This window comes from Alligator mississippiensis, chromosome 3 (assembly GCF_030867095.1).
Source record: "Alligator mississippiensis isolate rAllMis1 chromosome 3, rAllMis1, whole genome shotgun sequence".
Classification (NCBI taxonomy): Eukaryota; Metazoa; Chordata; order Crocodylia; family Alligatoridae; genus Alligator; species Alligator mississippiensis.
In genome coordinates, this window is record NC_081826.1 from 274,364,347 (window position 1) to 274,390,940 (window position 26,594).

A 26,594-nucleotide genomic window follows, 5' to 3' on the forward strand; every position below is an offset into this window, starting at 1 on the left:
CTGTGTTTAGGAATAAAGGAAGGGTTTTCTCTGCTTTATTGGGCTCCTGTTCCAGCTCTCCTTGTTAAGCTGAGGCTGACAAATACACAGTATTGTATGGAAAATGAAATCCATTGATTATACAACAATTTTCATGGCGACAGATCCATATAATTAACAGGAGTATGTAAGCTGTCCAGACAGCTTTCCCAAATGGTCACAACATTTTTTTTATGAAGATTTTCCCATACTGTTGTATTGTTGGCTAAAAATATAGGAAGCACTAACAGAATTTATATCTTGCAAGAAAGGTAAGTTTCATTGACAAGGCATACATACCAAAGGGAACTTCAAGTTATAGCATGATATTTAATCGTCATCATATTTACATATATACATGTATACAACATTTGTGTATATGCATTTATATATGCTTGTGGCCACACACACATGCACGCACTCACCCACCACAGAGAACACAGAGTGCAATTCTCCCACTCCAAGCAACTGTGGCTGTGTTCTGCTCCATTTAATGGAAATCCCTTGCTTTTTATTGGTTAAAGTCTTAATACCCCAGAAACATTTTAACATCTTAAGCTCCTACAGTAAAACACACTGTGTCAAGGTGAATCAAAGAAAATAAATTTATTAAACTTTGAGAGAAAAAAAACCCACTGACATACGGAAAGTTAAATAGAAACCGCAAGACACAACTCTTCATACGGCTGTATAATGGTTTGTGTGACCAGCAAAGTACCAAAATAACATTCTGAGATTGATTGAGGTATTTAACTATTTTTGGTGACAGAAATATAGTACGAGACTTTTTCCAAACACATACGTAGCTGTTAATTACATTAGTGTTTACCATTTATCAAAATTTACATGAAACTAAATAACGTAGCTGTTAGAAAAACGTAGCAGCAAATTAGCAGAATGTCTAATGCACATTTACCATAAAGTACATGCTACACTTAAAAATTCCATCCAACCATAGGGTCCAATCCTACAGTCCTTAGTCACAGGAAGAGTTGCACTGAATTAACTTTGTGTGAGGAAGGTCTGTGCGACTAGGCTCATAGATTGCTATTCACGTTTAAAAAAAAAAGAAAAAAAAAAAGGAAATGACTGTCCCTGGTTACATTTGCTTTCTAAAAATATTTCTGCTAAGATGAAATGTGCCTATAAAGGTAACTTCTGAAGCAAATAACAATTAATTGCAAAGCTTTCTCAATTTCTTAAAACACTTAAAAATGAAGAAAGCTCTCCCACTGAGTTTTGCTTTTCTCTCCTTACACAGCTTGCTGAAAGTCTCCCTAATGTGACTGAGAGAGATTCTCTCTCTCTAGGCTGTAAAAAAGAAAACAGACTTTAAATCAATACCGTATTTAACGTGTTTCTTTGTTAACTTCTTTTAATTCTGTTCCACCTCAGAGGTGCACTGCTGCCCAAATCCTGAGGTTCTTTCTCAGTTTTTACTCAATATTTACTAAAGGCAAAAATTAGCAACATCAGCAATAGCTTTGTCTGAGTAAGAACTTCAGAATTTGGTCTCATGTCAAGAGATTTTGATGTTTTTAGAGTGTTTTCTTCAAAACCATTCAATAAAAGTGTATGTGCAGGTCTTTAAAGAACTTGGTAAACAAAAAATGACTGTAGTGTCTACTGCAGTATAAAAATGTATTATTGGCACTAACCAGAATCTGGTGAAGAATGGGTTCAATTGCCCAAATGTTTTGCACATTTTAAAGTTTCCTACAAAATTTAAGTTTATGTAATATATTTTTATAATAACCATAAGAAATTGATACGATCAATTCACGTACATTGCTATAATATTTTTTAAATTTCTCAACAGGTTTCTTTGGAGGTACAAAATGGCTCTGTATAAAACTATCTTTTCTTTTTTGCTGCAATGACTAAAGCAGAAACAAGCTCTTATAATAGTGCAGCAAATACTTTCCTTAGATGGATCATTATAATTAAACAACAGTGTGTAGTGTAATATAAAATACTCATGTCTTTATGTCTAGAATATTAAAATATCCTTATTAATTTATATAAACTAAAATAAATTTGTATTTATTCAAACTAATTTTACTTTCTCATCTATATTTTACATTTTCAGTGCCCAATTATTAATATTAGGGTTTGCAAGCCAGTCAATTGACTGGTCAAATATTGTCAATTGACCAGTCAATTGACTGCATATTTTTTGACCAGTCAAAAATTATAGCACTTTTACAACACCCCCTTCCCTCCCCCCTTTTTTCATAGTTTTCTTGACAGACATATCTTTATTGTTTTTGATACATTTCTTAATGGAAAATTTGTGCTTTTTCTGTGTATTATTTGGACCTATTGGCAATTTTTTACAAGTTTTGACTGATATTTGACCAGTCAACTTCCCAACCCTAATTAATATAAAGATCTCAGCTTGTAGTGTAATTAACATTAAATTCTTAAGCTTCAAAAACCAACTGATTTTAGCTTTTTCAAAAAGTATGATTTACTGTACATTTAACATAGTCATTTGATGCTCAGTTTCACAAAAATCAACACCCACAATAACAAGACAGCTGTTGCCACTAACCAGTCTCTTGAGACAATTCATAGATAATATTTACAGTACACAAGAAGAATATTTTGATTAATGGTGTATGCTTCAACATTTCAGGTAAAAGCTTAAGAACCACAAAAAAAATTTAAACATTTTTTTGGTTCAAGCATACAAGCCCAAGCCAACTCTATGCCATTAAATACATACTATATGCACATAGTCAAAGAAAAGCTATGGCATGATTTTGTTTAATTGGTCTGTGCTCACGTAGCCACATGATACCATAAATTCTTTGTCTGGCACAGGCAATGCTGTAGCATTGAGCACAAGGCCTTGTGGAGAGTGTACTATGTGAATGGAGGTATAGTCTGGGACAGGCATCTCGGAACTTGAGGCTTCTTCTGTTGCTGTGCTAGGATTCACAGCCGTAGTGGTAAGGCTCTCTGTGGTGAAGTAAGTGTCCTCATTAAAGCTCTGATCCTGAACATGTGGCTCAACCTCTTCATGAGAAGTCACAGCGATACATTTTTTCACATCTGCTTCGCAGAAATAGGCATTGTCCATGGTGAAGTTCGATTGACACTGTGCAGCTGGTTCTGTATGGGCCTCACACTGTGCTCTCCCTGTCTTATTTTTTTGCCCCGGTGAAAGTACAACACTTCCTGCTGGCGTAATGTCACTTACCTGTGCATAAAAGTCAATATTTGTCACTGAGCTCTGGTTGCTTAGCTGGGTACGGACCGGTGGAACTGGGCTAGGTGATTCAATACTGTCAGCAAAAGGTGGTCTTGACTGGTTATCTTCAGACTGACTAATAAGTTGCTGGTTTGCTGGGTCATCTAGATTCGTAAATGATTTATTATTATCTTTCTGATCAAGGCACAAGAGAGTCTCCTCTTTTTCACTTATCTTTTTGGACTGATCAGTATCTGAGGTGCCATCACACGTGTCGCTAGCACTAAAGTCAGTCTCTGGCATATCTGGTTCACAACAGCTGGCTCGTCCAGAATCATCATCCTTCACGCCAAGGCAGCTGTGAGACTTCATGTGGGCATCACTCAGGAGCCTGTCTGTATCAGATCCTTCGGTCTTTTCATCAGGGTCATCTATGTCCAACTCAATAAATTCAACCCACAAGTCATCGTTGTACAGCTGTGGCTTGTAGCTGTCGTGGCTGGCTAAAATGGAGTTCACTTCCTCTAGTTTTCCTTTCTACAGAGCAAAACCAAGGTGAAACAGGAAAAAGGAGAAAGTCAGGGGCCATTCTGATGTTCATGTGTAATGCATTCATCCAAGGAATATGCTGCTGTAATGGTACCAGTTATAAAGGGTGTTTTGTTACACTCTGGCATCTTTCCTAATATTAAGCACCTCTAGTGATGATGTTTTCCTGCAAAATCCCTCTTCATGGGAGAATACTTTTCATCAATCACTACTGTAATTATATCTGCTCTGAAGAGTTATATTATACCATGAAATAAAATTACCTTCAACAGGTCTGGATCAATCCCTTTAATCTTTGGAGCTGGAATTGGAGGGAGAATCAGCATTTTTAACCTTGAAAAAAAATGAAACACAGCATTTTAATTCCAAGTATTTTAAAATGCTCTTTTTTGAGTTCAGAAAAATGAACTCAAAAGTCTTAGCATTCCTTTTCTTTACATTTATTTAAGGGGTTTAATACAATGGAAATTTCAAAGTAATAATGAAGGGGAAAATGGCTGTTTACTACTCTCATTTAAAATAAGAAACAGGTTTTCTGAAATCTGGCTGGTTACAACCAACTAAATTTGTGTACAGCTCTCACATTTGGACTCTAGTTTTCAATAGTTTACACTTCACAGAATAATAGTTCTTGAGTAAATTCTAGGAAAAATATGTATAGTGTCCCTCTTGTATAATTTAAAAAAATAACCTTATATGAGTCAGCATGGATTACTCAATATACAAAGCGACTTTCCTGAAGTGTCTTCTGGGATAAGGTCTTGCATAAGTTAAATAAGAAATAGGGGATTGGAAAGGGGGAGGTGGTGAAAGAAAGGAAATTGTTTTAGGCCTGATAAAAAATGCAGATTCATTACTGCAAAAGGTTAAGTTCAAATTAAGACTCGCTACAAAAGCCTCTATTTTCCCAGTCATTAAACAGACATCGATGGAATAAATAATTTCCATGACAACAGTCTGGAGATAATCCTTGTGGGATGAAAGCCAGCACACTGCTTGTACATGATTAAATTGGATATACATAGTTCTTGCACTTGTCCTTTACACAATGGTAAATGTAGCCAATATGAGGGGAACCCCTCCTTAATTCTGAACAGTATCTTGTGTTTTGGGAAAAGACAGGCTTTTCTTTAATAGTGGCATGCATACAACCCCTTCCTTGTGTTTTCCTATGTTGCAAAAACATGTTTAGTGTGGCCATGAGGGGAAAAGCTGGTCTTCTTTTTGTATAATGCGCCCATTTCCTTGTCCTATAGGTCAGTGAATGGATGAAGTACTGGCTCTAGCTTAATGTGTTTTTCAAAGTTTCTGTTTCAAAGCTCATGTATCACAGGACGATAGCCAGTACTTCATTGATGCTTGCCATGAAAAGATTTAGGTTACAGTAAAGCTTAAATGAAATGCAGACACCTAAGTCTAAAATCCCAGTCCTGAAAACACCTGCTCAGTTGCTACTTAACTCTGGAGGTGCCTTGAATAGCACAGGTATGTCTATTTGCCTATTTGAAGGTCCAGCAGGTGTCTGAAGTCCTGCTTCTGGACATGCACAGAAACACCTCAGTTTTGGCAGTGTTTGGCTAAGCATACTCAGCATGCCTATGTCTGACTGATCCAGCTGGAGTTACTCCCCCTATTACTGGTGGGTGTTCTCACAGCATCTACAGGGGCAAGCAATGGCAATTACCATTTTATTTAAAAATGCAGCTAGAAGAGGTCCCTGTCTTTTGCATAGTGATTTAGAGCACTTACCCTCAACATGGGAGAGCTAGGTTCAATTGCCTCTACATCAGGGGTGCTTGTGCCTTTGTCCGTGGGCCAAATCCAGCTCATGGAGCCATGTCATCTGGCCCATGGGGCTCTGCATGGGTCTGGGAATTAGGCGGTGAGGAGCAGTAGCAGTTTTAATTGCTGCTCCTCTGTTGCCAAATTTCCAGACCACTGGGGAGCCCTGTGGGCCAAATAGCATAGTCCTACATGCCCAATCATGCCAGTGAATGGCCAGATCTGGGCGCATGGGATTGGGCCAGTGCAGGATTGGGGCAGCACTGCTGGATAGGGGCAGTTGATTGGGGTGGCATGTGGCTGTATCAGAGCAGTGCCTGGCCAGATTCGGCTAGGGTGCGATTGACATCACTGCTCTAGACCCACATGTCTGACTTTGTAAGAGAGCCCTACCACGAATCTAGAGGCTATACGTGGTGAAAATACTCTTTATCCCTTCTGCTTAAGTTGTGCTCTTGTGCAGAAAAATGGGTAGGGCTTCATCTGGAATAAGGATCAGGATACCCCCTTCCCAGGGCTGTTTATGCCTTTTACATGAAGCAATCATTGGAGAAAATACAGACACAATCCTCAGAGCAGGGACTGAAGCTCAGACTCCAGCTGGCTAAGTGCCCTAACAAAAGACACACACACTTTTTCTAGCCCAATAAATGTTGCATTCCTTTCTGCACAGTGGCACAGCTTCAACAGGAGTGGGGAAGAGTGTTCTGACCTAGAATAGCCTGTGCCCTGGCGGTTAGGGATTTAAAAGATGCTGGTAAGAAGAGGTAAGGGAGAGTGCTCAAACCAGTAGCCTCCTGTATAAAAGGGACAGTCACCATCAGTTGCTAGGTTTTTTAAAGAAAGTAGCTCCAGGACAATTTTCAGGAGTGTGGATCCCGAGTGAAGAATCACCTTGAGTAGGACACCTAAGACCTGGAGAAGGGTGGAACTTAAGACATCCTTATGTCGGGATACTGTCTACCTCGAGGGGTCTCTCTGCTCAGTGTACCGGTTCTTTCTGAAGCACCTAATTCTCCCTGTATGTTGTAAAGGGAATCTATGCTTCTCAGCTTGGGTTTCTGGATTTTATTATGGAGGTAAGGGGTCAGATTCTAAAAGGTATTTATGCACTGTGGTCAGCTTTTAGTTAGGTTTTAAGTGGTTTGCATGATACATTTGAACAAACATGGAAAAACTAGTTACACAAAATCTGTAAGTAGTAAGATGGGCTAAATTAGCCAAATTGACAATGCACTGTCAATTGCCCAGCTCTAGTCAACAGCATCAAGGGAATGATTTTTGGAACCTGCAAAGAGTAGGAGTCATCAATATGATGAAACTAGACTGTAGAAATTCATACACAATGTTTAGTAAAATCAATGACCTTTATAAACCGCCTGGTGGGTTTCTGCTTCATCTTGGATACTGTGTAAAAATTTTCACTATGCTTAAAAAAAAAAAAGGCTGGCAATTAAGTTGTCTTACGGAGAAAGTCACAATGATAGGTCCCCATTGTTCCAGACAAATAAAAAATTCAGATTCAACCCAAGTTTAAGCTGCCATTAAAAAAATCTCAAGGAAAAAGCTCCTTTTATTTTTGCCTCTTTCCTTACATACTAAGTCTTCTAAAATCTGTACTTAATAAAGCATCAAGGGGCATTTATACACATACTTTTTTGTCTCACAAAATATTGCAGATTAATCGAGTCTCCTCTGAAGCGATGGATCAAGTCTGCTCTGCACATGAGCTGATGTGCGCAATGCTGTCACATGCAGTTACTCAAGTGGTGAAATGAGCGTCAGCGTGCAGAAAATGGTGGTGGTGCACTTTTGAACTAAAGCACCTTCTATGTGTTTTAGTTCAAAAGCAAGCTGCCGCCATTTTCTCAGCACTAACGCACATTTTGCCACTTATACAACTGTCAGTGTTGCAGTGCTGGATGCTTTTCAAAGTGCCCAGCGCTGCAGTGCTTGCGTGTGTAAAAATGCCCTTAGAATCCAGAGAGTTTTTTCCAGATCAGACAGTTTCAGATTCTGAAATTGGCTTCCTTATCGCATAGTTAACTGCTAGATCTTGTCTGCTGCAATTTTTTGCTGCTGGCTGGCTGCCTGGAAGCATTTAAATCAGAAAAAAATTAAAATGTTGCTGTTTATGTAAGCCTGTTAACAGCAGATTTAAGCAAGGACTGTCAATTTAATATAAGACTTAAAAGTCCTTTACAGAAAGGCAGCATGAATGTATGATTTGATTAAATAATGTCACTCATTAACACCTAAGAAAATCAAGGAAATTAAACAAACTTACCTTTGTTTAGAGAACAGAATTAAGAACATCACCACCACTAGCCCACATGTTCCAAAGATGACAATGAAGAGCCATGGAAACTGGATTTCTGAAATAACATAGCAAAATCATACTGGCAGGAATCTATGCAAAGCTCTGCTGTAACCTTAAAGGCAACTTCCCTTTCCTATGCCAAAAGAGCTGTTATCCATGTTATGGACTTTTTGGCCACTTAAATCTAAAAATTCGGTGCTGAAATCAAGCTAAAAGTGTCCTTCCAATTGTAAAAGTTTTAATATTACATGTCATAAATCTACTTAGACTCATTGCAAAATAAACTGAAATAATCCAATAAAAAGCCAAAGCCTGCCAAAGACAGCAGGGGCTGCAAAAGCAGTATTTATACTCAGAAGGACGGAAATACTCCCAGGAGGGAGATATCATGTCTTCTCAGAGCATGATATCTGTATTACTGCCAGCAAACCATGCTGAAGGCACATTTTACTGCTTCGTTCAATGAAAACAGAACTCTCATTGTTGGTAACAGCATCTTATGCCAGACCATAGGCAAGCCATACTTCTTTCCTTGGAAACCATGCCCATATGTGTACACTACTTTCTGCAAGAGGAAGACATTCACTTGTACTCTGAGCAATGCCAAGTTAATCTGGGAACAGGGCTTTTTCCTTCTTTTTTCTGCCTCAGATCACTGTGTGCAAGGAGAGATTTGAGCCTCTTTAGTACTGTTGTAGAATAGGGAAGAGAAAAAGCTGACGAGTGAAATGCTATGCTTCTTAAATAATGACGTCACCATTATACTGAAGCTGTGACTGGAGAGTACAAAATGCACAGAAATCTGTTCTGGCTGCAGCCCTTAGATTCCTTGTCTTTCAGACCTCACACATTTTTATGGCTAAGAAATATTATCTATAGTTGTAAAATACTATATATGCACAGAAAAACAAACTTTCTTGACAAAAGTATTTTTAGGCACCAGTCTTCCTGCTCTGTTAATAGCTCAGCTTTTTTATTCTTAGGCCAACTTTTTTTAACTTGTGCACTTAATAGGTACCTCAATCCATCTAGAGCCAGTGAAAAAAGAGGCCCCATTCTAAAATGCACGGAACTCCCAAAAGTCTCACTGAAGTAAGTGGGACCTAGAGATGTGCAACTTCTTTGAAAAATCAGGTGTCTACCTGTGTATTTCAGTGCCTAGCTTAAGGCTGAAAATTTCAGCCTGAAGTCTACGTTCTATCTGGAGAAATGCCAAATAAAGAAGAATAAATCATGTCAGACACACTTGTGATTGCTTCTGAGTTTTTCATTTTGTTCCTAAGCAGAAAATTACAAATTCATGTCCCAGTCATGCCAGCTCATCCATGCACAAATTCCTTTACACCAACTTGGATCATCACTGAAGTGAGAGGGATGCAGGTATATGCACCAATAGGGCTGAAAGGAACTCAATTAGTACAACGTATTTGGAAGCTCATAATATTCTTTGATATTGTGCTTAGAAGCAAATCTTACTTGAAATTTTAACTCAATTTGCCTTGGCCAGAAAGAACAATGCCACATGGACAGAACTTGGCTAAGAGCTCATATGAACTTGAAATGAAAAACGGTGATAAAAGAAGTGAAAGGAAGTATCATTGGGAATCTGTATTTGAAAGGTTCAGAATTAGTCTACTTAATGCCTTTGAAAAGTGAATAAAATAGCTTATTAAAGGGTAAATGACACCAAATTTGGAAGAGTTACTAAATCTGCAGCTCAGGCCTGAAAAAGCTCTGCCTTAATTTCAGAAAGAAAGAAAAGGGATGGCTCCCTTCAGCCATTATTTCTTTCTCTTTTTAAAAAGCTCTCTTTTAAAACTGGGAGGAAAGTGGGAGTGAGGGGGCCACTATCTGGACGATCTCTGGGACCCCAAGAAGGAGGCACACCATCTTTTCAGTGCATTTGGCCGCACATGTAAAAACATACATGGAAATGGGAACTTCTGTTCCTCATCCCTGCTGTGTTCAGTGTATTCCCTGACATGATATGTGATTGTCCTCACTTTGGCATGTATGGCATGGACGACAGAAGTTGTTTTTTATAATCCTAAAATTAACTGTTTTGATTTCTGCCAAGTTGGGAAGCAGCTCTGTTGAGTTTGTTTTTGAACTTTTTAATCTTATTCCACAATACAAACAGCTTTTGCAGTGCCAGAGAACCAGCCTCACCAAGGAGACTGGACTGCAGTCACCTGAGCACCTAGTGTAGCCAAGTGATATACACCAAGCAAAGCAATGGCAAGCAAAACAATGGTTATATCCTCATTTCATTGTAGACTTCTTTGTCCTCACTCACCTTCAGCACACAGAACTGTTTCACTAGCCATAGAAAAAGACACAAAAAGGGTTTCACTGAACTCCCCAAATTTTTCAGAAGTCCGTTGCCTTGATTGGATTCGTATCTCATAATCTCGTCCCATCTTCAGAGAGTACAATGGAACTGTTGTGGAGCACACAGGTTCTAGCTGCAAGGATAAAATGATGGATGCTTAGTTGACTGGTTTTTGGTTGCCAATTTCTTGTTGGTTCAAATGTAAACATCTGCAGGCATTTTTACTCACCTGGAGCCTTTATGTTACATACGGCACACGTCATGCTGTAAGCCCTTTTAATGTTTCAAAACTGTTCTACTGGCTTCCCAATGACAATCTTGCTAAAGTAACATGGAAGCCCTGGAAACAAGTCTCTGCAGCACCAATGTTATGAACTAAAATGTTTTCTGTGCAAAACCACGCCAAATTCATTGTACATCTTACAAAATCCACTTATTTAGGAAGAATGTATGCCTCCCTAAAAGTCCAAATATAACTAAATTGGAACAATAACCCTTAAAATCTGTAATAGATTTTGGAAGATATTCCAGGCCTTGGAAAATTCTCTGTTAAATATTAACTATAAATCTGCATTGGTACATATTGATCTATATGTGCTGCATCACTACAGTAGTGTAGAATAGTACAGCAAAGAGTGTAATTCATTCAGGTGTCATCCTGAAGGATTTTATAAATGCGGCAGCTGAAATTCTAAACCTAGTGAAATCAACGGTAAAATAAATTATCCTTAAAAAGTAAGGCTGAATAAAACCTACATAAAATTAAGTCTATCCCAGTAAATCTTTATCCTTCCAGGTCTTCCACCCCTCCTTTGTTGATCATTATTCCTTAGTGTATTACCAGTAGGTCAAATTTAGTCATATTTTAGCTTGCACATCAGGGAACAGTTTTCCCTGTATTTGAAAAAAAACCCATACTTCTTTGTTAAACAGGAAAAAAACCTACTATTTTTATTGTTGATGGAAATTTTCATAAAGACAGACTAGAATTCTGTTTTAATGAACATTATGGGAAATCTTTTTATGGTACTGTAACACAAATAAAAAGTCACTCCACAGGAAATAATTCAAAACCAATGTACTGTCTGTGTTCAAACTGACTGATTATTAACAACAAAAGTTTTCACATTCTGTATTGCCTAATTAAATTTTATGTCCAGTTTAATTTTGCTGTGCGCCATGGAAGTTGAGGCAAAAGATTCATTAATTGGAATTTGAAAAAAAGTCTTACTGAAAATAATTTTGGTTTTGCTAAAACTATGCATTACATTTGGAACATTCACGAGTTGATGCTTAATCATAGTATTATTTCAAGGTATCAATTAATGGTTTTCAATGGAAGTGGAAGAAATGTACTTGATGTACACCAGAAAAATCAGACAAGCTCATCCTGATATGCCTGGAGTATGATCAGATACAAATTTAACTTGTAAAATGCTAGAATTCTTTATATACCACTATTACAAATGCAAAAGTACCTGGTACATTATGGTGCATTCTACAATGGACTTTATCCAGAGCATAATCTCATGCAATAGGTAATTTAATATTGGAAAGACAGATCTCAACTGAATGTTCAGTGTCAAACATCCCTGTGACACAAATATCAGTAGACATTTTTTGCAAAAAATATCAGAAGTATATTTCTTCTGATGTCAGTATAAATGTTGCCACTGACTTGACTCAGGCTAGGATTTCACTCTTCCATATTTCACTGTCATAGAAAGAACCTTGCTACTTTTGTGCCTCAAAAGCCAAGTACCCATTACTGCAAATAATAATCATCACATAGTACAAAAAGAACAATGATATAGGATCTGTAGAACTATTTTCTTTAAGCAACAACAATTTGTCATGGATAGCCTACCTGTTTTCTTACTAAAAGTTCTAAAGTCAGGAGCTTCAAATCTTTGTTTTCCTGAGAAAGCTGTTTTCAAAAGTACTCTGTAATTATTAAGGTTGCTGATGCATGAACAAGGCAGACAAGGTACTTTGGGTAGATGTGATATCTTTTATTAGACCAAGTAAATAGTTTGAATAATTGTTCTTTGCAAGCTTTTGGGCACAAACACCCTTCTTTGAGCACAGGGAGAATCATAACCCCGACAGATTCACCCTATGCTTGAAGAAAGGTGTTTGAGCCCAAATGCTTGCAAAGAACCATTTTTCCAACTATTTTTCCAACTATTTATTTGGTCTAATAAAAGATATCACATTTACCCAAAGAACCTTGACTGCTTATGTCCTTAGAGCAACACAGCTACAACCAACAATCCTGATGCACAAATAGAGCTCATGTGGCATGAGACTGCATTACCTAAAGCTTAAGGTGACCATCAATTTTCTTCAGTTTCTTCTCTTTTTCATCTGTAAGATTGATGCTTTAAATATTGTTGTCAATTTTTTAATTGTGTGTGCGCCCCATACCATTGTAAAAAAGAGTTAGAGGGATTTATTAATACTATTCCTCAGCTGATTTTACTGTAGTTTGTTGTAAGCACTCCCTCACCATCTAAACAGCTACATTATCTTGCTTATCTATAGGCCTGGGCACATGATACATTGGTGTAATTCATGTCATTATGTTATTGTAGACCAATACATAATTATCTAATGGGGAAACACAACTTGTTATCTCAGACTTGCTGCAGTAGGTGCCTCAACAATGCCTCAGTGCAGATGGCTGGAGAGCAGGTAACAACACCCTGTTTGGAATGAACAAACCACTATTCAGGGATAACTGTGGTCACATGACACTTACACCTGTATAATTTACATCAGTGTATTTTACCTCTTTTCCTTCCTTTGTATTGTATGATGTTAAACTGGTATAGGAGTTTACATTGTCTGTACGCTCTTATTTTATACTGCCGCAAACCTGTTATGTCCTAGACCCCAAGTATCACTACATTGTGGTGTTTGAAGCTCTTATGGTATTGCTCAACAGAACAGAGAATATCACAGAAGAAAAACCTGCAGTTACTGAGTGATCGAGGGCCTACTTGCACAGGGACACTCAAAGCTAACGAGAATCAATCAAAAGTGTTCAAGCTAATGTGCATTTATTGAAGCATGGTAAACACCCTATGTGAATCACAAAATCATAGAGAAGTAGGTCTGGAAGGGACCTTGAAAGTCATCTAGTTCAGTGCCCTGCCTGGGACAGGATCATCCCTATCCAAACCATCCTATACAAATGCACTGTCTAACCTCTTAGCAAAACTACACAGTTAACCTTGACACAACACAAGACTTAACAGCTTAACCTGCCACAGGCAAAGCAGGTGGACCACAGTGCTCAATATCCTGTTGCTGTAAAGGTTGTTTAAATATGCTCGAGAGATCCTTCCTTCCCTCACGCCCCCACCCCCACAACAGACTTACCAGCTGGACGCTGCTTTCCACACTATGGGGCTGCACTCCGGGCACCTGTGTGTGGTGCTGTGGCTGCACACATGCACATGGCATTTATTGGCAACATTACTGGCCATGTCAGCCAAAAAAAAGCTGATTGTCGATAATGTCAATTTTCCTTTTATCGGTGCTGATACTATATGGGACTGATCTATCGGTGCACCTCTAAATGTAAGGCAACTTTAGTCTAGAACGTCTGCCTTGATATGAAGGTGTAATGTGCTTTAATTAATAGATGCTCCCGACACCTGAGAAAGTTAGGCACAAGAGAAGCCTTGAGGCAGTGGTAGCCAACCTTTTTGACTAACATGCCACAAGTTAAGCCCCAACCCTCCTGAAGTGCCACTCTCATTCCCACCCCCTAGACATGTACCTGATAGAGTTTGTGCCTTAAAAGCTGGAAATAGAGGCACCTGGGTTGCATGTGCCACACACCGAAGTTTCCTGCGCCATTTGTGGCATGCATGCAGTAGGTTGGCCACCCGTGCCCTAAGGTATTATAATTATTACATAACAAAAATGTTCTTCATACCTCCTTCCATTTTGTCTCATTTACTTCTTTGTACTGCAGCTCATACTCCAGGGTAACCCATCCCTTACGAACGTCTGCTGTTGGTGGTGGCTCCCATCTTACTTGAATGTCCACATGGATCCCAGTTAGGCTGATGTTAAGTAGAGTCCAGTTGAGATTAATAGGGGGATCAGGTAGTACTGTTGTATAAACAGAATGTTTGTTTAAATAAAATAGCCAGTTCTCAGCATGAAACCAGTATTCTTCCTAAACACTGTTCCTGATTTCATTTATGGCAATTACAGTCTAAACCTAAAAGTTATCATCAACATTACTAAAGAGTTGATACAAGAAAGGCATGTTTAATTTGAGGAAGACATTTTCAACATGAAACTTAGAGGGCCCAAACCTGCTGATTCCAGGGTGAAACCCTGGCCTCAGTTAAATCAATAATAAAAACATATATTGGTTATACAGGGGTCAGGACAATGCATTTATTTTGGAAAAATCAGATTTATGTTCCAGAATTTTGAAATTCTGGACCAAAAATTGTTCCCAAAGTTAATGCTAATGCTACCACCCATTTGTTCTTTATAGTCAATGGACTTATTCTACCTGTGTTTTATAGCTAATTTTTGCTGAAATGTGCATTTGAAAGGAAATGAAAAAACCCCCAAACAAATAAAATAAAACTGCCCTTGTTAGGCTGAAATCCATGGGAGTTTTCCCTGTGCTGGGACTCCAGGATCATTCACAGAACATTACAGTTTAAATCTGTTTTTTCATAATCTCAACTAAAATTCCTGATGGCATTGCAGCAGTTCTGTTTTTGGTCTGCACAGAGAACTTCAGACTTTCTCATAATTTATTCTCAAACAGACGACAGTTTTTCACTGCTCCAGAACACAAAGGATCCCCCTGCTTCCCACATTTCTACCACTTCTCACTCCCAGGACTGTTACGCAAAGTTTGCTGTAAAATGTGTTTTATTTATTAACTGAACTACAGGGCAGCCCACATATGTTGATTCTTGTTAACATCAATTTTGGAATAGTACTACAGTGTCCTTTCTATGTACATGACAATTTGCAATGAATATGAACCTACAGCCAGGAAACACTACACTTACGGAGGGTACATAATGCACTTTGTATGTTGCCCCAATCCTAGGCTGTTATAATTGTAATCAACTTAATTGAGGTGGCTGTAATTAAAGTCATGTGTAAGATTCATATGCTACTTTGACCTCCTGGTGAGGATAAGTCTAAGGCCTTTGGATGGCAATGAAGTGCAGTTTTGAAGCCAACAGGCTAACAAACCATTCAATTGCATAGTAAGAGACACAGGTTGCCCAAAATTTAGAAGTGGTTAATTTATTTCAGAAAAGGTCATAGTCTTCACAAAGACTAAATTAAGAACTCTATTGCTTCAGAGTACAAATGATGCTGTAATGATCCTATTATCTCTTAATCCAATTTGGAACCAATCAAGCAACCAAAATTTGCAGCTTTGAGACAAACTTCTTGCTCATGTAGAACATGAATATGCATTATCTATTGCTGATGCATGAGGGCTTCATACTGATACATTTCAACATACTTGAGAAAGCAGTGGTATTTTACACCAGAAAAGGGAGCTCATTGACTCGTTGAATCATTTCCTAATGCATCTTATAAAGAAGCTACACATCAGCCTTTATCACACATGTATTCTTCCAACCTGGATAGTATCTCCTAATGCTGTCCCATTTTGCAGATTGCATTTAAGGCTAATCTTACTGCACTGAGAATTTAAATATACAGACCTCCAATATTAATGCAAAAAGGCACAGTAAACAAAATCTATACACCAGGAGAAAAAATAAAGCAGCTTAAAATACATGAAAAAATTTACCTATTTCATCAACACTGAAGCATTTCTCATCAAACACTTTATTTTCATTGGCAAGTTTAACACAATAAGGTATCCAAACAGAGGTGTAAGATGTATTGAAATAACAGCTGTTTTCTCCAGCAGTTACATAATCAGGACATTCTTTCCATTCTTCATCACCCCTAGAAAGACAACACAGTAATTTAAATATATATATATATTGCCAATGTTCTGACTACATACACTCATATACTGCAACATGCCTGATAGACAAGTTACAGCTTGTAAAGAAGTAGAAATAAAACTCATTAGCGTTAATCATCTTTTACAATAAAACTGAACCATTCTCTTGGATTGCACATAGTATTTATAGGCACAGCAGGAAGCATTTCAGGACTTTTCTTGGTGTGTGGAAACAAGGTGGGTATTTGAATGTAAAGGCTAAATTGCAAGTTGAATCCATTATAAAACTGACTCCTCCACCTCAAAAACACTAATTTATTTTTGTGGCAGTGCTGAGCTTGACTCAGGACAAGAGGAGACCGCTTCTTTCTCCTTCTCTAGGCATGCCAGGTCTGAAGGCTGAAGGCTTCTCTAGCTTGGGACCCAGCAGTCTTTCAGCCCTTCAAGCCTGGCTAGGTCATCAGAAGAACTCTGGTATCAGGGGCTCTTCTCTAAGGTTGCGGACACTGAAAATAATGCCAGCTGCATGTGTGCTAGGGGAAGCGGCGTATCTCCTGGTGAAGGCCAGCCTTCAAATCTCTGCAGACTCTTTACACCATGGGTAGGTAACATTTTTGGCCAGAGTGCCAAAAAACCCACAATGTCTACCTTGTAAGGTGCTGGAGTGCCAACATGCTACAAAAACAAAACTAGGGCAGGGGGTACATGGCAGGACACACTGTATATTAATCTAGTTAATCATCATAAACATTGCTTTTTTGGTAAATACCAGGCTTTTTCAACATTCTAAATCTGGTGACAAAAAATAAAACTTCATACGCTACCTTTGTTCTTGTGTATTCTTTTTTGTTAAGCATGTTGTGATGAGAGAGGGAAAAAACAGAGAAAGAGAGAAAGACAAAAAAAGGAGGAGAGAGAGAAAAAAAGGGAATGGGAAAGAGAAAAAAGAAAACGAGAAGAGAAAGAAAGAAAAACGAAAGAGGTAAAGAATGAAAAAAGAAAAAGAAGAGAAAAAGAAGACAAAATAGAGGAGAGAGAGAAAAAGAGAAGGGAGAAAAAGGAAGAGAGAAGAGAGAAAAAGGAGAGAAAAAAGAAAAAGAGGAGTGAGCAGAAAAGAAAAGAAAAGAGAAAGAGAAGAGAGAGAAAGAAAAAGAGAAAAAAATGGAAAGAGAAAGAGGATGTGTCCCTCGCTGCCCATGTGTTCCACCGCTACCGGCTGTGGCTTGGGCCTGCTGGTCCAGGGGGAGGGAAGGCAGCAACCAGCCAGCAGCAGCCACCAAGGCCTGGGCACTCAGGCCTCCCCGACGGTCCCAGAGTGGGGGAGCCCAGGCCCAGGGCTGAGGGCCCGGCTGCGGCTCGGGCAGACAGACACCCTGTTCCACTGGGGTGGGGGTAGCACCGGGGCTCCAAATGCTGGAGCCGGGCACTTGGGGTAGGGTCTAGGCAGTGCAGGGAGAAGTAGGCGTGGGGGAAGGCGCTGTGGGCAGGCCTGCTTGGCCAGGCCACTGGGAAGGCAGCAGCCAGAGGACAGCAGGGGCCAGGTGGGAGGTGGGAGCTGCCCCAGGGCTCTGCAGACTTGGGCCATGGCAGGTAAGCCCAGCGGCACCTGAGGTGGGGCCCAGTCAGGCCCGCACAGCTCCACAGGGATAGGGTGCAGCTGCCCTGTCCTGCCTGCGAGGAGATGCTGCCTGGCTGAGACAGGATGACAGGCTCGAGGGGTTAACCCGGCTTGGTCTCTACATGTGCCAAGCACAGCATGAGCGAGCGAGGCAGAGCCCGCCGTGCTCTGGGAACAGCTGCATGTGGTGCTTGGGATCGAGCTGGCCGGGAGCCTGCAGTACAGTGACCCTGCACAGCCCCAGCCCGTTGAGGGGAGCTGCTGGTGGGCGAGGCCAGGGCCCAGGCAGGCCAGGGCAGGCACGGCAGCTGTTCTTGGGAGCTCCCATGGCCAGGCCATTGCACTGGGGGTGGCTCTGCCCTGCTCGTGCTCTGCCCGGTGCTCAGGGAGGCCGAGCCCAGAGCTGGAGACCCCTGGGCCTGGCATCCTACCCTGGCCAGACAGCGTCCCCTCGTGGGTAGGGTGGCTGCGCCCCATCCCCATGGAGCTGAGTGGGCTGGGCTCCACCTGGGGTGCTGCTGGGCGTCCCTGCCTCCCTGCTGCGGCCTGAGCCCATGGAGCCCTGGGGCTGCCCTGCTTCCCGCTCAGCCCCTGCCTTCCCTGCCGGCAGTGCCGTCCAGACCCTGCCCTGAGCGCCTGGCTCTGGTGCTCAGTGCCCCAGTGCTGCCCCCACCGCGGTGGGATGGGGCACCTATGTCCCTAGGCCTAGGGCTCACCCACCCTCTGGGAGCCTCCAGTGCTGCAACCCTGCATAGTGCCTGCCGGGCCTGGGCCCTAACCCCACGCCCCTGGCAGCTCCCCTCCAGGGGCTGGGCTGGGCTGGGCTGAAGGGCGCAGCCCAGGGACAGGGGACAGGGCCAGAAGAACACAGACTGTGTCCCCGTGTTCTCCTGACTCCACCCCTGGTACCTGTGCTGCTCCCAAAGCAGCAGCTTAAACATTTTTTAAAGACCATGTCCTCGCACACCCGCTGAGTGCTGGGGAAAATGTCTCCACGTGCCACTAATTGGCACACGTGCCTGGGGTTGCCAATCCCTGCTTTACACAATCCAGAACAATGATTCACTTTTCCCTACATTTGGGTGGGTGAAAGGTTTGAAGATCTGAGTGTGATCTGTGGTACTGGTTCATTAGACAGTCCTTAAGATCCTGCTCATACCATCTGCATCACTAGAGTAGCTCATATAAGATATGCAGCAAAATAAAGTAGCTGTTCCTTTGAACACAGGAACTCTGAGGAAGTCTGCAATCTAAACAAATCATATAGCTCAATGAAATACTTTACAAGAAGATTACATCCAGCTGAAATGTAAAATGAAACCTGACACCTAGTGCAAGCCAGTTGTTTAAATTGTACCCAGTGAAGCCTTTAAGTTCATTGTCAAAAGACATGAAATTTCACTTCTTTCTCCATGAAACAGAATTGATATTATGAAAAACAATATATTTTAATAGCCAGATGTTCCTTGGAAAAATTACAGACCTGTTTGTTGTGCATTTATTCAGCCTGTATACTTGAAAATAGGGCATGGGTGTGCTAGAATCTAATTGACTATAATAGTATCTCCCATTAGCTGTTTTACCACTTGACAATAATCAGCCTATCTGACTCAGTATAAATAATCAGAATAAAGTATCTAACTCAGAATAAAGAATCAGAATCAGAATAAAGTAGGGTTGCCCAATACCCCCAGGGTAGCCTAAATTTAGGGCACTCCTAAAATATACAGGTTGTGGGGCCATCCATCTACTCCCAAAAATTGCAGAGCTAGGACAAAAGTAATCAGCTATAGGTTTGTGTTGCTGGTGAAAAATAATAAACATTTTTATATTTCATTATCAAGGAGGACAACAGTGTAGGCAAAATTTAGTGATGCAGAGAAAGTAAATAGGGATTTATTATTTACCATCTCTCAAAATACTAGAATTGAGAGACATAAAATGAAACTATTAGATAATAGGTTTAAAACTAACAAAAGGAAGATCTTTTTTATACACAAATTATCTTGAGGAACCGATTGCCCCAAAATGTTGTGACAGTTGATAGTTTAACCCAGCTCAAAAGGGGATGAGGCAAATTCACAAAGGAAAGATCCATCAGCAGGTACTGAACATGGTAGATAGGGGGAGGAGAGCAGGCTCTGAATCAGAACTTCTCAACTTGGAACTTCAAGGCGTGGAAAACTGTGAATATGCCATGTTCACACTCCCCCCTTCACCATCCACTCTGCCAGTAGTTGACAGTCCTTTCATTCCTATGTCAATACCGTGAACACATGCAATTTTATAAATAGGAACATTAGGGAAAGGCCCCACAAGTGCCTGGCAAATTGTCACCAAGTCCTTTGACATGGAAAGTTGGTCTATCCTTACTTAAAACAGCAGCTTTCCATCCTGCAATAATCTGGAGTATATCATCAGTCCTGCATAGTGTAATGTCTGTCAGTATGAATGGGAGCTATCTACATATACTGTGAAAGGGACAAGACTGTTGTTATACGCAGCCCTTTGATCAGGCTTATAATAAAATTTCTAGCACTTTAGGTTATGTTAAAAGAATGTGATCAGAAACTTAACAAGGGCAAGAAACGTCATGGGTAGCAGTTCTATCCATCATTTAGTATCTCAATAATTATGCAGTAATCGAATGGCACTAATGCAATATTCTTAGGGTGCATGCAGACATTTCTGGGACCAAATCTATGATCATATGGCTTGTTTTGAGCTGCATGATCATAGATCAGAGGCTGTTTGTGCACATGTTTGCTGGTGCTGGGAGGAACATGATCTAAGTTGGGGTGGGCTGAGGGCAAGTGGGATTGGGGGGTTGGCAGGTCTGCACAGGGGACTGGTGGGTCTCTAGGGGGATGAAAATAGTTCAGTCAGTCAGGTCTGGGGCTGGGGGTAGGAACAGTACAGCTTCGGGGGTAGGGTGAGCAGCTGGGACTTTCCAGGCTTTGGGCTGCACTCTGAATGTATACAGATTTTCAGTAGATCCGAATAAATTATGCCCAATCTCAGTGCACCTCCTCAGGTGACCTAAGATCAGGCCAGTCATTTTTGTTCGATCTAACCTCCCCAAACATCTGTACAGAATGGCACTTAGATTGACCTAGTCCTAGTCTTCAACATCTTTCTAAAAGATATACTGTTGCTCTGCCAGAAGCTAGACTCAATGCAGGAGCTACTGGGTGAAATTCAATGGCCTGTGTTATGCTGGAGGCCAGACTCATAATGGTGCCTCCTTAATTTAAAATCTGTGGCGATTATTACAATTAAGGCAAATGAAACCTGAAAGCCATGGGGAGACCAGCACTACAGAACAGGTAAGAAACGAGAAGGTAAGAAACAATGGGCCCCTTGGGACTCGGAGCGGGGGGGCAGCAAAGGCACCAGTCGCAGGGCTCAAGTGCCTATATACTAATGCTAGGAGCATGGGGAACAAGCAGGATGAACTAGCGCTCCTGCTTGCACTAAACACCTATGACTTAGTGGGGCTAACAGAGACCTGGTGGGATTCGTCCCATGACTGGGCGGTACATATTGAGGGCTATAGATTGTACAGAAAGGACAGGTCGGGGAAGAAAGGGGGGGGGGTTGCACTTTATGTCAGTGAGCAATATACATCAACCCTCATCAAGACAGAATCCGAGGTTGAGGAAGTAGAAGGACTGTGGGTTAGGCTACATGGGGGGCAAGGAGAAAGGGATTTGGTGGTAGGGGTCTGCTACAGACCCCCACACCAAGGGGAAGAAATAGATGCAGGGCTCCTGAGGCAACTCTCGGAGACCATAAAAGCTAAAGAGGCGGTAGTCATGGGGGCCTAAACTACCCGGACATCTGCTGGGAGACGCAGACAGCAAGGTCCCATCGCTCACGCAGGTTTCTAACCTGTGTACAGGACCTCCACCTGACACAGGAGGTGCATGGTCCCACTAGGGGGAATGCCATACTGGATGCAGTATTGGCAACAGGGGATGACATGATAGGGGACCTCCAGATCGGTAGCCATTTGGGAGACAGTGATCACCTAATAATAGAATTCAACATAAGACGGCGAGTGGGTAAGGTAACTAGTAGGGTGAAAGTGCTAGACTTTAGGAAAGCTGATCTCAATGCACTCAGGCGATTAGTCAAGGACGCACTGCAGAGTAGGAGTTTTGAAGGGATGGGAGCCCAAGAAGGGTGGCTGTGCCTTAAGGAAACGATCCTTCGGGCACAAAGCAAGACGATCCCCGAGCGAGGCAAAAAAGGGAAAGGGGCCAGGAGGCTTCCATGGCTGACCAGAGAAATCCAGGGCAGCCTAAGGGCCAAAAGGGGAGCACATAAAAAGTGGAAACAGGGTGAGATCACTAAAGATGAATATACCTCCTCTGCTCGTGCTTGTAGGGAGGCAGTCAGGCGGGCCAAAGCTACCATGGAGCTGAGGATGGCAACCCAAGTAAAAGACAACAAGAAATTGTTTTTTAGATATATTGGGAGTAAAAGGAAGGCCCAGGGAGGAATAGGACCTCTGCTAAATGGGCAGAAACAATTGGTGACAGACAGGGGGGACAAGGCTGAACTCCTCAATGAGTTCTTTGCCTCAGTGTTCCTAAGCGAGGGGCACAACAAGTCTCTCACTGGGGTTGTAGAGAGGCAGCAGCAAGGCGCCAGACTTCCATGCATAGATCCTGAGGTGGTGCAGAGTCACTTGGAAGAACTGGATGCCTTTAAGTCGGCAGGCCCGGATGAGCTCCATCCGAGGGTGCTGAAGGCACTGGCCGACATCATGGCAGAGCCACTGGCGCGAATATTCGAATGCTCGTGGCGCATGGGCCAAGTCCCAGAGGACTGGAAAAGGGCTAACATGGTCCCCATTTTCAAGAAGGGGAGGAAGGAGGACCTGGGCAACTATAGGCCAGTCAGTCTCACCTCCATCCTTGGTAAAGTCTTTGAAAAAATTATCAAGGCTCACATTTGTGAGAGCCCGGCACGGCAAATTATGCTGAGGGGAAACCAGCACGGGTTTGTGGCAGGCAGATCGTGCTTGACCAATCTAGTCTCCTTCTATGACCAGGTTACGAAACGCCTGGACACAGGAGGAGGGGTGGATGTCGTATACTTAGACTTCAGGAAGGCCTTCGATACGGTATCCCACCCCATACTGGTGAACAAGTTAAGAGGCTGTGATGTGGATGACTGCACAGTCCGGTGGGTGGCGAATTGGCTGGAGGGTCGCACCCAGAGAGTCGTGGTGGATGGGTCGGTCTCGACCTGGAAGGGTGTGGGCAGTGGGGTCCCGCAGGGCTCGGTCCTTGGACCGATACTCTTTAATGTCTTCATCAGTGACTTGGACGAGGGAGTGAAATGTACTCTGTCCAAGTTTGCAGATGACACAAAGCTATGGGGAGAAGTGGACACACCGGAGGGCAGGGAACAGCTGCAGGCAGACCTGGATAGGTTGGACAAATGGGCAGAAAACAACAGGATACAGTTCAACAAGGAGAAATGCAAAGTGCTGCACCTAGGGAGGAAAAATGTCCAGCACACCTACAGCCTAGGGAATGACCTGCTGGGTGGCACAGAGGTGGAAAGGGATCTTGGAGTCCTAGTGGACTCCAAGATGAACATGAGCCGGCAGTGTGACGAAGCCATCAGAAAAGCCAATGGCACTTTATCGTGCATCAGCAGATGCATGACGAATAGGTCCAGGGAGGTGATACTTCCCCTCTATAGGGTGCTGGTCAGACCGCAGTTGGAGTACTGCGTGCAATTCTGGGCGCCGCACTTCAAGAAGGATGCGGATAACCTGGAGAGGGTCCAGAGAAGGGCAACTCGTATGGTCAAGGGCCTGCAGACCAAGCTCTATGAGGAGAGACTAGAGAAACTGGACCTTTTCAGCCTCCGCAAGAGAAGGTTGAGAGGCGACCTTGTGGCTGCCTTTAAGTTCATCACGGGGGCACAGAAGGGAATTGGTGAGTATTTATTCACCAAGGCGCCCCCGGGGGTTACAAGAAACAATGGTCACAAGCTAGCAGAGAGCAGATTTAGACTGGACATTAGGAAGAACTTCTTCACAGTTCGAGTGGCCAAGGTCTGGAACGGGCTCCCAAGGGAGGTGGTGCTCTCCCCTACCCTGGGGGTCTTCAAGAGGAGGTTAGATGAGTATCTAGCTGGGGTCTTCTAGACCCAGCACTTTTTCCTGCTTATGCAGGGGGTCGGACTCGATGATCTGTTGAGGCCCCTTCTGACCCTAACATCTATGAATCTATGAATCTATGAAAATACATCCTGATAAAATCTTTTACTGTTGAGTTCAGATTTTTATTATAGAATACTTGCTCCTGGTAAGAATAATAAATAAGGGAGGTGGCCAATTTATATTGCTAACTTTTGCTAACTAAATCTTTATAGAGACTGAGTTCATTGCTAACTTAATCTTTAAAGTTTATGTTCTGTAGTTACACATAAACAGAGATGACAACTGTCAGCTAACCACGTACATTAGATGAAATACAGAGAAAAGACCCTATGTCCATCTGCTGCAGTCATGGGTGAATGACAGATTTTCCACTAGCTGTCACTACTTGGCAGTTGCATGGCTTCTTTCAGGTGAAGCACTGGAATTCACTAAAAGTACAAATGCTTAAGCAAAGCATTGCCCCGTGCTACTCCATTCAACAGGATGAAATAATAAGCTATAAAATGCGGTTCTGAGCAGAGCTATTCTTTGGGCATATATGATTCAGAGCGCAAACTGCCAACTAAATTAGGAGGCATATGCTAAAGCTTCAAACTAATATGTGAAATATGTCTGGACCAAAGCTGAACACAACTGAAACTTCTGATAGGGTTCAAAAACCTGTCTTTGAATGTCATAGCTATAAGCTAGGTTCAGAAAGGACAAATCAAAGTCCCATATCTCAAATGACTTCCCCTAAAATGTGCAGTGTTTAAATCCTAGATTCCACAGCTCCGACCTGCTTTTATTAAGACTAATTCCTCCCATGTTTAATCATTTGCCACAATCACTATTAGCCACTGCAAGACATTTGACAATTCAGATTGCAAAACATGCTCTTATACTGTGCCTTTTTAGCCTGTTTTATGACATGAAAAGATCTGTGTTTTTAAGAGCAATGCAGTCACTATTAGGCACACTGCAATGCTGGACTCTGGGGGGGTTTCTTGTTTTGTATGATTTTTTACCTTTTCATGTACAACAGTTGCATTGTTCTCGGAGCAGTGTGGTTGTGAACATCTCCATCAGTCCAATGGCAAGAAAATGTCTCCATCTCAGGTGATCTGCACTTGATGATCTGTGGTTCACCCAAAGGAACTAGAATGAAGAGCAGAAACAAAAAAATGAGACAAATGGAATAAAACATGTGAGACAAGAGAAGCATGGTGCTGAAATCCTCAGCTACAGTTTAACAACAACTAACCTTTTCCTTCAACTGTTTATCTACACAATAATATAGTCACTGAAGTATAGCCAAAATAAAGACCTCTGATCCAAACATGCCTTGAACTGTAATGTGTTCACCCTCCAAACCTGAATTCACATACCCGTGTTGCATACAATACATATATCCCCAGTGGGATAAATCCAACATTTGGATCTGATACATGGAAACACTGGAATATGAAACACTGGCTTTACCACTGACTTTGTGGAGCCAGGCTTTTCTACTTAAATCCATGTCTAATAAGGTCATTTTGAAATTAAAAAAATATTTTCACATTACATGTATTGTTACATTCACAGATGGAATTTGAACTGCAGTCCCTACTGTGACTGCAACATAGAGAAATATCCAAGCTAGCTTCAAAAGAGTTACCTCACCAGGTATTGGTAGCAATCTAGTCATGGCAAATGCAGTTTAGCAAGGGATAACCTCCTAGGCTAGGGGCAGTTGTTCAAAAAGCCTGAGCCTGAACTGATTCAATTTTTGCAAGTTAGTGCAACCTGGCTAGGCTGAATCAGTTTGTAAGTGTACAGACATCCCAGAAACGCAGGCACATATCTGCAGTGGCTCAGGCTAGAAGCTGGGAGGCGGGTGCACTAGGGCAGTTCTCCCTTCCCTTTGACAGTGTTGAGCTGAGGAAGCCACGGCAGGACATTTTGGTTAGAGAGGACCCTCCCTCCCTTCTGACCAGCCCAGCAGGGGAAAAAAAAACAACAGAGGGACATTACTAGCTACCTGTTGATTCTGCCTTTGTCCCGTTTCCCATAGCATGGACTGACCATATCCAGCATGTGGTCTGCTGCCTAATGCTCAGAGGTGTCTGTGTAAGACAGAAGGGATAGGGTAATCCCTGCTTAGCAAGGAGTGGGGAGGGGGAGCAAGGGGAAGCCAGGCAAATGTCTGCAGACTCTGCTGAGCTCCAGCCAGGAAGCAGAGGGGAGGGGCCAGTCCTGCTGTGGAGGAGATGATCCCCGCCCAGCTCAGTCCAGAGAGCATGTAGGGCTGCTGGGGGAGTCTGGTTTAACTTAAACCAGCAAGGGTCTGGGACAGACATTGCATAAGTGGGTTTGACCCAAATCAGTTAAGTCTGATACTACATTCAACCAGGTTTAGCTCAGCCATTTTCAAACTGGTTTATGTGCACTGAACATCTGTTCTGGTACAGGTTTAAACCAGTTTCTGATTACTTAAATTGGTTTATGTATGATGTCTGTCCCTGCCCTAGGCACAAACCTCACTTCTTAGGCTTTGGCACCCTGCACCAAATTCTGTGCTGCCTAAGCTACAGAACTACTCATCACATTGGGTGGCTGAGTGGTTGAAAGGTGGCTGGGAGCTGGAACTTGTG

General features: G+C 42.0%; 1 protein-coding gene across 4 annotated transcripts in view; it reads right to left on the reverse strand.

Annotated features, from left to right (window-relative positions):
* Nucleotides 1–599: 599 nt before the first annotated feature.
* Nucleotides 600–26,594, reverse strand: part of GHR (growth hormone receptor) — a 227,857-nt gene continuing 201,862 nt past the window's right edge. For all 4 annotated transcript variants that reach the window (XM_059725203.1, XM_059725201.1, XM_059725202.1 and 1 more), the window contains 7 exons: nucleotides 24,987–25,116; nucleotides 16,016–16,176; nucleotides 14,144–14,322; nucleotides 10,162–10,330; nucleotides 7,833–7,920; nucleotides 4,027–4,096; nucleotides 600–3,751 (listed from right to left, as the gene is read on the reverse strand). In XM_059725203.1, coding sequence (XP_059581186.1) covers nucleotides 2,771–3,751; nucleotides 4,027–4,096; nucleotides 7,833–7,920; nucleotides 10,162–10,330; nucleotides 14,144–14,322; nucleotides 16,016–16,176; nucleotides 24,987–25,116 — 1,778 coding nt within the window. In that variant the 3' untranslated portion in view covers nucleotides 600–2,770. The remainder of the gene's footprint in view (nucleotides 3,752–4,026; nucleotides 4,097–7,832; nucleotides 7,921–10,161; nucleotides 10,331–14,143; nucleotides 14,323–16,015; nucleotides 16,177–24,986; nucleotides 25,117–26,594) is intronic.